Here is a 10454-nt window from a genome sequence, read left to right on the forward strand (position 1 = left end):
TAAGACACCAAGGAAAGTATTTCAAATCCGCACCTTTTAAAAAAATGTGATTATACAAGCATTTTTTAAATTTATTAGCCTTGCCAATTCACGGAGGCCTTACGAACGCACCAAGTTGAGGTTGTTTAAAAACAATAAAAAAGATGAGAAGGGGGGGGGGGTAGAGGCAAATGTTACATAATAGTTTTCGGGGTGATTGACTAGCGTTAGAATAGCATTTCAAGGGGTTCGTGGGTGTCAAAAAAATCGGAAAAATCTCGTTACGTAATTTATGGACAGCCCCTATATGAAATTATCGGACGATAAGAAATTATCAACGTTCGTTCTCCCTACGGAAAGAGGGAGGGGGGGGGGGGGGGGTCTGCTCTTTCAAAAACTCCCGCCAATTATTGAAAACAATATTTACCCGCCGTACAAACTCAAGCGCTCTGGTGGCTCTGGCGGTAAAGTTGAAAACTAAACTTTGTTTACATTCAAGGTGATATCATTTTGTTTACATAGAATTCATCATGCGGTGATAGCAATTTGAGCGGCTATATCACCCCCTTCAAATTTATAAAATCAGTAATTTTTAATGTGATCAGGAAAATGAACGTTTCATTTAGTATTTGTGTACATATTGTCGTATTAAGTTTACTGAATGTGTGTTCGGTGAGTATTTCAGCATGAAGATAGGGATGGTTTCATAGCCTCAAAATGCTCTACTCTTTGCTGCTCTGTATCTATTTAATTGAGTCAGTAATGAAAGTAGTTATTTAAGGTAAAACGTAAAACCTACCTTGTGCATACTCGACTTCTTTTCCTCCTAAGAATTTCATTTCCTAGAGTATGGCGCGGCAGAAGGTAGTCATTTGCATTAGTTTCCAGACAAACCCGGATCCTAGCTGTTCTTGCGAGTTTAATAAACGATGCACGAACATGTTTAATTTCCTGATTTTTTACCTCTGAACCAATTTATAATCATATCCATTGAAGAAATTGAATCCTACTAGCAGCCTGTCTGGTACATGATTATCGTAGAGCAACATACATTCTGTAACTTGCAATTTGTTTTTTCTTGAAGCGGCTCAGGATAGTAATGAGAACGTACCTCTAATCTATGAAAGACATTTCTCTGAAGCATCAATTTTTAGTATCCAAATAGAGGTACCGTGTTCTCTTTTACCCATTCTTCCTTCAACAAGCAGCAGTATGGATTTCAAAAAATACCAAAATAAATGTTAGTCTCAAACGAAGTCCCCTCCACCTAAGGGGTCTTCAAAAGATCTATCAAACACATAGCTGCTTTATTCAATCTGCGTGTATCCTTCTATTAATTATTGTATTCTTATAATACTTCAATTGTTCTTAATACAAACTGATTCTTGCCATTTTCTCTTTGCAGGCTGTGCACACAAATAATTGGGCCGTTCTAGTTGATACCTCAAGATTTTGGTTCAATTACCGTCATGTCGCAAATGTTCTATCAATATATCGTAGTGTAAAACGACTTGGAATACCTGACAGGTATGTTGTTTTCACTGCAGGATTACAAAATGGTTAAGTATCTACAGAAAGCGGTAATCTTTAACATTAACGGAAAAGATGTCATGTTCTTTTAGAATGAAGATATGTAAAATCAACATCGATTGCTAGCAAACTGGGGCACTAAACAAGATCAGAAGTAGGAAAAAATGGCAAATGTTTTCTTTTTAAACTCTTAAGTTGAAACCAATTCACCTACCTAACAGGAGGCTTAGATATTGACTCCTGAATAAGATATTAAGAAGTATTTTTAGTACAGATCGAATAGAAGTTAGATTGCATGAATGAAGTTTATATTATTGTCATTTAATTGCTATCAATAGTAAAATTTTAGATATCTTTTTAGGAGTTGATTCCCAGACTTCCCACCATATGATTTGGTTTTGCAAAAATTTCATGAGAAACCATTTTGTGTAGTACTTAAATTCATACCTTGTCTTGTATCAGAAGAAGATAAACATGTCCTTTTGAATGTATGTTCCTAATGCAAAATTCATATCGACGGTGTAAGTCGGCAATCACATAACTCGGTTTGCTATGTTGCAGACTTCCTATCATACTTCATTTTTCAAACGGAAAACTACTCGACGGCAATTATTTAAAACTGCTGTGATTTTTCTTCGCTGTGCAAAGAAAATTCTGCATAAACTTCAAGGAATGCTGTCAATTTGTTCTCCTTTAAAAAACTAACATAGAGGCGGAGATTTTCAGACACCGCAAACGACTTATGTGATTGCCAACTTACACTGTCGATATGCACATTTAAAGTAGTAGAGGTTTCCCTATCATGAAAGTGCTTCGCAATATGCATACTTCAGTATCAAACCAAGATAAAAGGCAAGCACCATTTTTAATACAGAGAGTATGCATGTGAAAATTATTTATGTAGTATTCTCCATTTAAATTAGTATTGTTAGAACAAGAGATAGTCAAAGAGTCTCAAGTGATTCTTGAAACTGTGAAATTTTTTCTTCTGTGTTCTCCTACAGTCAAATAATACTAATGGTAGCAGATGATATGGCTTGCAACCCTCGAAATCCTAGACCTGGCACAGTTTTCAACAATGCAAATCAGCATATCAATGTCTATGGTGATGATGTGGAAGTTGATTACCGAGGGTACGAGGTATGTGTTGTGTTTTTCAGAGCCTTTATTATTAATGTTAGGGAAGGAGTTGAACAAAGTACAGACAAGGGTGTATAATTTGTGTTGATTATTGAATTAGGTTGTTTCTTTTTGATTTTTTTTTTTAAATTCCAAGGAATTTTCATCCTGGAAAATTTTTGAAAGACCACGTTTGGCATCAAAATTCCATATGGAGTCACCAAGTCAGCGGTTAGGCAGGGTAACTGGTATGAGTAAAAACCAGGAAGCCCAAAAAAAATTAAGTATCAGTCAGGTCTTTTTCTCTTTAGAGCCCTTGTCTACTAATGCAATTTTTGGTGGAGAGTAACCAAACTCAAAAATATACGACAATTTTTTCTCTAAAACATGCAAAAAAAGTGAGGTAATTAGTCAAGAAATCCAGGAAAATTTAGGAATTGTTAGCATTGAATTTTACTTGTCAAGGCCCAGTCATCGACTTAGCCATTTTAGCCTGTATTAAAACTTCCTCTGGGATCATCACTTTTTGCAAGAGGGAGTAGTTGGCTGAATTACAAAAAATAAATGTTTTCTCGTCGTTCACAACATTCAAGTCAATTAGCAATGAGCCCCCCAAAAAATGAATCTCAGTTGCAGTTTAAAAGCAATCTATTTAGGTGACAGTATGTGACACGACTCAAGTAAAGAGAGTAAGTAGGAACTTTTGCTTTCCAATTTAATTATATCTGAACTAAAGTGAACGGCTAAAATGTTCAAAGAAAGTCCAAATAATTTACCTTCACAGTTACTTATCCTCAAAGTTTCCAAGTCTTCTAACAGCAGCTGGATTTGTAAGTTAGATTATACCGCACTTTTTCAGCAATTGAATTTGTCTCAGATTTTGGTGAAGTAAATGTTTCATATGATGTACTTCACAGGTTACGGTTGAAAATTTTGTCCGCTTACTGACGGGGAGGCTGCCAGCAGGCACTCCCAGATCAAAGCAATTACTGACGGATGAAGGAAGCAATATTCTAGTCTACCTGACAGGTCATGGTGGTGATGGTTTTCTCAAATTTCAAGACTCGGAGGAAGTCACCAGTCAAGAACTTGCAGATGCTCTTGAGCAAATGTGGCAAAAAAGAAGGTAAAACCATTGCAATTGTATCTGCTTCTAAGATTGCACAAAACTGTTTGAAAACGTGCACAAGATAATCTCAGAGAATCAAGATGATGAAATAAGTAATAAATCAGATTACCAAATTTTATTGAAAAATATTCTGTTTTTCTAGCATTTTAAGTTATCTTCAGTAAAATCCCATGTTATGGCCTCATTCAATGTGCCAAAAGTATTTTCAAAAAACCCATTCGAACATTACTCCTATTAGAACCGTCTCTCTGTTTTGTTTACAGGTATAATGAGGTGTTTTTCATGATTGACACTTGTCAAGCAGCCTCCATGTATGAAAAATTCTATTCTCCAAACATACTTGCTGTTGCAAGTAGTCTCGTTGGTGAAGACTCCTTATCAGTAAGCATTAAATCACCAGTTTTCACAATTCGCTTTATTCAATCAAAACATCAATCAAAGTTCATTTTATGTCATCAATGCGTCTGTTTCTAATCATTAGGAAGAAAAATTGCTCACAAATAACTGTTGAAGAAAATTAAAAAGAAATTCTAATTCTTAGTCATGTGCCATTCAAGAAAGCGTTTGGAGGGGGAGGGGGTCGAAAAAAACCGAAATTCAGCGTTAAATATTTTTTAAATGGCCTCAATAATAGCACAGGTCTGCAACATTTTGGCAATGCCATTCCTTTACAAGTTTTTCAATCAATGCCTACAAATTTTCCAAGAAAAGATAACAGAATTCTCAAAAACGACCGCAGTTTTTTCTCTTACCTTAGAATTTTTTTCCACTTTTTATCAGTGATATTACTCTTAGCATGAAATGTGAAGCAGCAGGGCAAAATGTGCCTTCAAGTGGAAACTTAAATCGTTCAGGTCAGTGGTTTGCGCGGTCAATAATATCAATTTGCAGTTTAAAACCCCTAACATTTTCTAATTTTCTCTAGAACATTGTGTCAAAGTTGAAGTCATGATTTTCATTATCAATAATGATTTATATATTTGAAAGTGAATTGTTCCAAAAACTGACAAAATCGCTGGAAATTTAAACAGTAGTTTTCTAGAATTCCTTGTTTTTTCCTTGAACTTTGAATGGGTCAGCGCTGGTCACTGAATCGTGTTTTGATGCTTGCTTCTTGTAGATTAGCTGAATATAATATGATCTGTCCATACCGCAATTTTCTACGTTCGTTATGAACGGAGATATCGCCCTTCGAAAAGTCAGGTTATTGACGTCATCCACCGCGACAGTGACACCCTTGGTTTCTTCCTATTTTATTCGATCAGTGATGCAGAGGGAGCAGGGCAAAACTCCAACGATGTTAAACATAGACGAACTGAGGTGAACTGACTAACCACCTAATCTCTTCGTGGCGAGTGCATTATCTCCTGATAAGAAGATCTTTAAAGTGCGAATCCATCTATTTCTAGAGTTTGTTTACGTTTAACGTCTTTGAAGTTTCGCGTTGCATCCTCTCCATCACTGATCAAACAAAAGATGAAGAAACCTAGGGTGTCACTGCTGCGGTGGATGACGTCAAAAACCTGACTTTTCAAAGGGCGATATCTCGGTTAATGTTGAACACAGAGAGTTGCGGTATGGACAGATCTTATTATATTCAGCCAATCTACAAGAATCAAGCATAAAAATACGATCTTGTGACCAGCGCAACTGACCCATTGCTACCTGAGGGTTAATTTTCGGACAATTATTATCTTCTTTGTGAAATGTAGTAAATGACCAACTTCAATAAGGCGTGGTACTGGTATGTCATTCCCCCCACCTGAAAGCACAGTATGCCTTGCTATGTCACGCAGGTTGCATTGTTTATCCGCAATGCCTAACAAGTTGATAGATTTTAAGAGTGCGTTAGGAGACTCCCTCCACCATCCCTTTTGTAATTGTTTCTTTTGCTTTCCGTGTTATTGAGTTGGTAGGAATTCTTTTTTACACTCCAAGTGTCCTCTTTATCACTGACAATAGTACAAGGGCTTTTATGCTTTTGTCATTAACTTTTTAAAGTTTAGGTTCTTATGAAATGATGAAAATTTGCACCAATTAAAGTCTTCATTTTGTTTCAGCATCATGTTGATCCAGCCATTGGAGTTTACATCATAGACCGATACACTTACTATGCACTTGCGTTCCTAGAAAAAGTTCATCCCAACAGTGCAAAAACAATGGGTGAATTTGTAAGTTAAATTCAAATTTTTATAATGATTCAAGAGCTCAATTTTTTATAGCCTAAAAATTAGCATTACACAAGACAAAATTCTCTTTGACAGTAATTCAGTCAAAAATTTTGATTTATCCTGTTGGTAGTATGAAGTTTCCACTATCTCTTCTACCTACTGAGAATTCAACCTACAAGGTGAATTTGAAATTGAAATGATGCCACTGTCAACCAGCAGTAAACAAACAAGAATACTCTACTGTTGACATCTCATCGTTATATTTTTGCCCTTTGGTTCGTTCTAATTCTAATTTAACCTCTAAGCAGTTAGCTGTGGAAAGCACTCTTTGTCCGGAAGTTGAAATGTACAAGTTTTCTTTCTTTTTTGTACTCAATTCTAATGCAATTTTGTAGCTTACTCAGTTATTTACCCATTTTTCAGCTGGCGGTTTGTCCGAAAAAACTATGCATCTCCACTGTGGGTGTGCGGAAAGACTTATTTCCCCGAGATCCGCATAAAGTGTCTATCATGGACTTCTTTGGATCCATTCGACCTGTGGAAGTTATCGCCAATGTCAATCGAGCCAACTTTACTCTAAAGCCTAAGACTGAAATGTAAGTGAAATCCTCACTTTCTATGCCTTTTTCAATATGCAATGTAAGAAAGATCAACTTTGAACTGTTCATGAAGCAGAGATCTAATGCATAAGGGGAAAGGAGGTCAACAGTTGCTTAGTCCATGATGGACTCATCAAGAGAAAGGAGCCATGTATAGTACTATGTAAAGGTCCATTTTCAAATGATTCAATTTTTTAGGGGAAATTAAAATTTGTGCTCCAGATTCTCTAAACAATACTGATAATGATAGACAGTTACTAAGCCCCAGTGTTATGTAATCTTAAAGAAAATATTTCAAGCTGAGGTAATGGAAGGAGAATTCAGAAATAGAGAGCAGTGTTTTAAGTAATTAACAAACAATACTAGTCTCTCCAAAATCTCGTTTTAAATAAATCAGCTTGGAAATAAAAAGCTTTTTCTTTTAAATTTATTGGGCCATTCTGTACTTTTTAATAATTGGTACTGTCTTTCTTTTTGCAAAATTTTCCATAGGATACTCTTAATAAATCGTAACTTCTCGCTCCTTGCAACATTTCCGTTTTAATTTGTTTCAAGGGATTAACAAATAATTTGAATAAGTACCTAAAAAGTATCAAAAAACATATTGACAGTCAAAGCATTTCCGTTTGCAACATTGCAGACTTCCTGTCTTACTCTAATTTTTCCATGGAAAACCAGCCAAAGTAATCTTTCGAAACCTTCTTTGATTTTTCTCTTCTGTTAGCCGAATGTTCTGGATTTTCAAGTCATAAAGATGGCTTGTTTCTCTTTGAAAAAGTTAAGTTAAGCGGAAATCTTGAAACACCGCAGTAAAGATATGTAGTTTTTCACTTTGGCCACCAATGGGCCTGTTGCAAACTTTTGCCAGAGCAAAAGTATGAACTGTTACTCATAGGAAGTGTCTCAAAAATCACAATAAGCGCATCGGCAAAGTCTGAAATGCACTCCTTACTTCAAAATTTGCAAAAGAAATTTCTGTTTTTTCGAGCTTCCTGCTTCAAAAACGATACCATGGCACAGGTGAACATTTCGTTAGAGGAGTCATTCCATCCAACCCCTGTTCAGAAGAATCCTACGTGATATTCAACATAGCCAATGCCGATCTGCCAAAACACATGTGACGAGACGATGATTCTAACCCCCTGATAACAATTGGCGTGTTTACATTCAAATTTTTCTCGCGTTGATAGATATCCGCCTTGATTGATCTCGGGCCTTCCTCAACTTGCGCGCGGAAGCGTCGGCTATGTTGAGCAGGGATTGAATGGAACGACTCCTCTAATGAAATGTTAAGCTGTACTGTAGTATCCTTTTTGAAGCAGGAAGCTTAAAAAAACGCAAATTTCATATGCAGATTGTGAAGTTAGGAGTGCATTTCAGAGTTTACCGATGCGCTCATCGTGATTTTAGAGATATTATCTATCAGGAACAACTCTTATTTTTGCTCTGGCAAAAATTTGCAACAGGCCCATTGCGATGAAGGAGAACGCCATGTTATTTATGAAGAAAAGCAATGTACCGAAAATTAAATCCAGTTTAAAACACTTTATGTAAAATAAACATCAGCATTGATTTTATTTATATTTTTTCAGGATATCAGAAAACCTCACACCAGTAATAAAGTATGGCTTTGTCCCACAATTTCCTTCACACCTGTAAAATATATCAAGCTAATTGTGGAGAACAAATATTGCGGACTAAATGACGAGCAGATCAAACTTTACGGATTGAATTAAAGATCAAATGAAGATTATTTTACATAGACTTTCAAAAAGGGCTTCCAAGTTACTGCCTTCAAGAGCGCTGGCATTTTTTCCATTAATTATTAAGAAATTTTGTATACCATTTCATCTCTTTTTTCTAGTGCACCCTAGAAACAATGTGAAAAATGTCATAAATCCGGGTTTTGAGGGGGGGCCTCAGACAAAATCATGCTTTGCTCTTAAGGCTGAAGCAGTCCAAACTTCTAATAGCAAATGTATTACCTATGTTTCTTCTTTTATCCTGATCTCCTCAAACTTACTAAAAGCTGAGACAATGCCCATTTCTAGTATTTATATGCTCATCCTCAGGTCTTTGGATCCTGATTTTGCAGAGATTTCTCCTCACACTTTACAATAAAATTGAAACATGATAAAACGAAAGAATGAAGTAAGGGGAATTATTCTAACTGTTAATTCATGCCTCAAGACTTAATGTATCACCGTGATGAAGTGATCAGTGATTTTTGTTGACCACCTGAGCATGCGCTGTTTTAAATTACAGTCAAAGCATGGGATAGAACTGAAAGTAAAGAGATTAAGATTATTGGTGTACTTAAAAATTTAAAACCAGAGTACCAAAGATACTACTTCTCATTTAATTGTAAATCCAAAAAAAGGAGGAACTCCAGCGATCCTTAAACTATAAACTAATACTATTAACGAGCAAGTTTATCCGCCTAATACCTGATACCCACTCAAAACCCGAATTTCTTACACTGTCCCTTGGAGACATTGAAAAAGAAAAATAATGATGATAATTTTTTCCTTGGAAAGAATGTGCAGAAAAAGGCATATCGACGGTGTAAGTCGGCAATCACATAACTCGGTTTGCATGTCGCAGACTTCCTGTCATACTTTATTTTTTGAATGGGAAACTACTCAACGGCAATTCTTTAAAACTGCCGTGATTTTTCTTCTCTGTGCGAAAAAAATTCTGCATAAATTTCAAAGAATGATGTCAATTTGTTCTCCTTTAAAAAAATAATATAGAGGTGGAGATTTTCAGACACCGTAAAACGAGTTATGTGATTGCCGACTTACACCATTGATTTGTTGCTATGCTCTGTTTTGAGGCCATTATCTTTATTCAACAAAGGAGGTTTAGTGTTTGTTGTTTTATTCCCTCTTGTTATGAGGTATTCTAGTCAGAATCAGCCTATTTCTTGAAGCAGGCTAATCACAGCCCTTGGGCTGCGTGAAAATTTTGTAATCTGAATCCTGCCTTCATTTCAATTAGCAACTCAACAAATGCATCAATGACCCATTTTGATTGTAGACATCAAGCCAAAGAAAAATTATTTTTATGAACATTTTGCAATGCAGCAGAGTTTTGTTGGAAATTTTAGAAATATTATTGTCGTTATAAAAAAGATATACAGTATCAGTAAAAAATTTTTCTTTAAACTTTATCTATTCTGTAGTCCCAGTTTAAAGGTTCGTATTTCTGAACCACCCTGATGGATCAATTGTGTTTCATCGGTGGATTGTTGTAGGTAAAATTGAATTATATCTTTCTGAATGATAAGTTTCTGCATACTAAACTACAGTTGTTTGTCTTGTGTAATTCTTCATGCTTATATTCTACTAGGCATGAGACGTCACTGTCAGAAATACACAATGAAAAATGTTTTCTTCCATGGCACACTACAGTGCTCTCCCAGAATCATTTCTTTTAGAAATGAATACAATTTTCATTAGTTGCCCGTTCCCATATTTTTTAAGATAAACATGTAAGAAATTATTGTAAGTGTAGACTGTTGTTGAGGATTATGTCATCTATCAGGATATACAGGAATTTTAAAGGGTGATAGTTCCGTCAATTTTAGACTTTCAAACTGAGTGTTCGGATGAAACATTATTATCTACCGCCAAACTATGAGGTTCAACCCAATCAACATAAATTCGAATACAATCTATTCTGGTTGGAAGAATGGAAGTAGGATAAAAGACCAAACTGATATATTTTCAACCTTGTGTAAATTTACTTCTTGTTCCACTTTTAAGAGAATAATAAATTATTTTGTAACTACATATTTATTTCATCTGTCATGCGTTCTGCATTTTTCAGAGACTAGTTTACTTACAAACTCAATTGAATTTTCTCTCGTTTTTGAAATCGTTTTTCTACTATTATTAAAGCCTTAACGAAAAACAAAAGATACAT

At 35.5% G+C, this 10454-nt stretch overlaps 1 protein-coding gene across 1 annotated transcript; it reads left to right on the forward strand.

Annotated features, from left to right (window-relative positions):
• The first annotated feature begins 478 nt into the window (after positions 1 to 478).
• PIG-K (Phosphatidylinositol glycan anchor biosynthesis class K) lies at positions 479 to 10332 on the forward strand. The gene is made up of 8 exons (XM_019057681.2): positions 479 to 651; positions 1385 to 1506; positions 2514 to 2649; positions 3546 to 3754; positions 4021 to 4138; positions 5818 to 5928; positions 6352 to 6524; positions 8120 to 10332. The coding sequence occupies exons 1-8, from the start codon at positions 589 to 591 to the stop codon at positions 8184 to 8186; spliced, it is 999 nt and encodes a 332-aa protein (XP_018913226.2). The 5' UTR covers positions 479 to 588; the 3' UTR covers positions 8187 to 10332.
• The last annotated feature ends 122 nt before the right edge of the window (positions 10333 to 10454 follow it).

This window comes from Bemisia tabaci, chromosome 1, assembly GCF_918797505.1.
Source record: "Bemisia tabaci chromosome 1, PGI_BMITA_v3".
Taxonomy (NCBI): domain Eukaryota; kingdom Metazoa; phylum Arthropoda; class Insecta; order Hemiptera; family Aleyrodidae; genus Bemisia; species Bemisia tabaci.

Bases quoted from the DNA above. Each gene is read 5' to 3' on its own strand.
- PIG-K (XM_019057681.2), top strand. From the start codon at position 589: ATGAACGTTTCATTTAGTATTTGTGTACATATTGTCGTATTAAGTTTA. The intron at 3,755-4,020 runs GTAAAACCATTG...TTTTGTTTACAG, and splicing joins CAAATGTGGCAAAAAAGAAG to GTATAATGAGGTGTTTTTCA. The intron at 6,525-8,119 runs GTAAGTGAAATC...ATATTTTTTCAG, and splicing joins CTAAAGCCTAAGACTGAAAT to GATATCAGAAAACCTCACAC.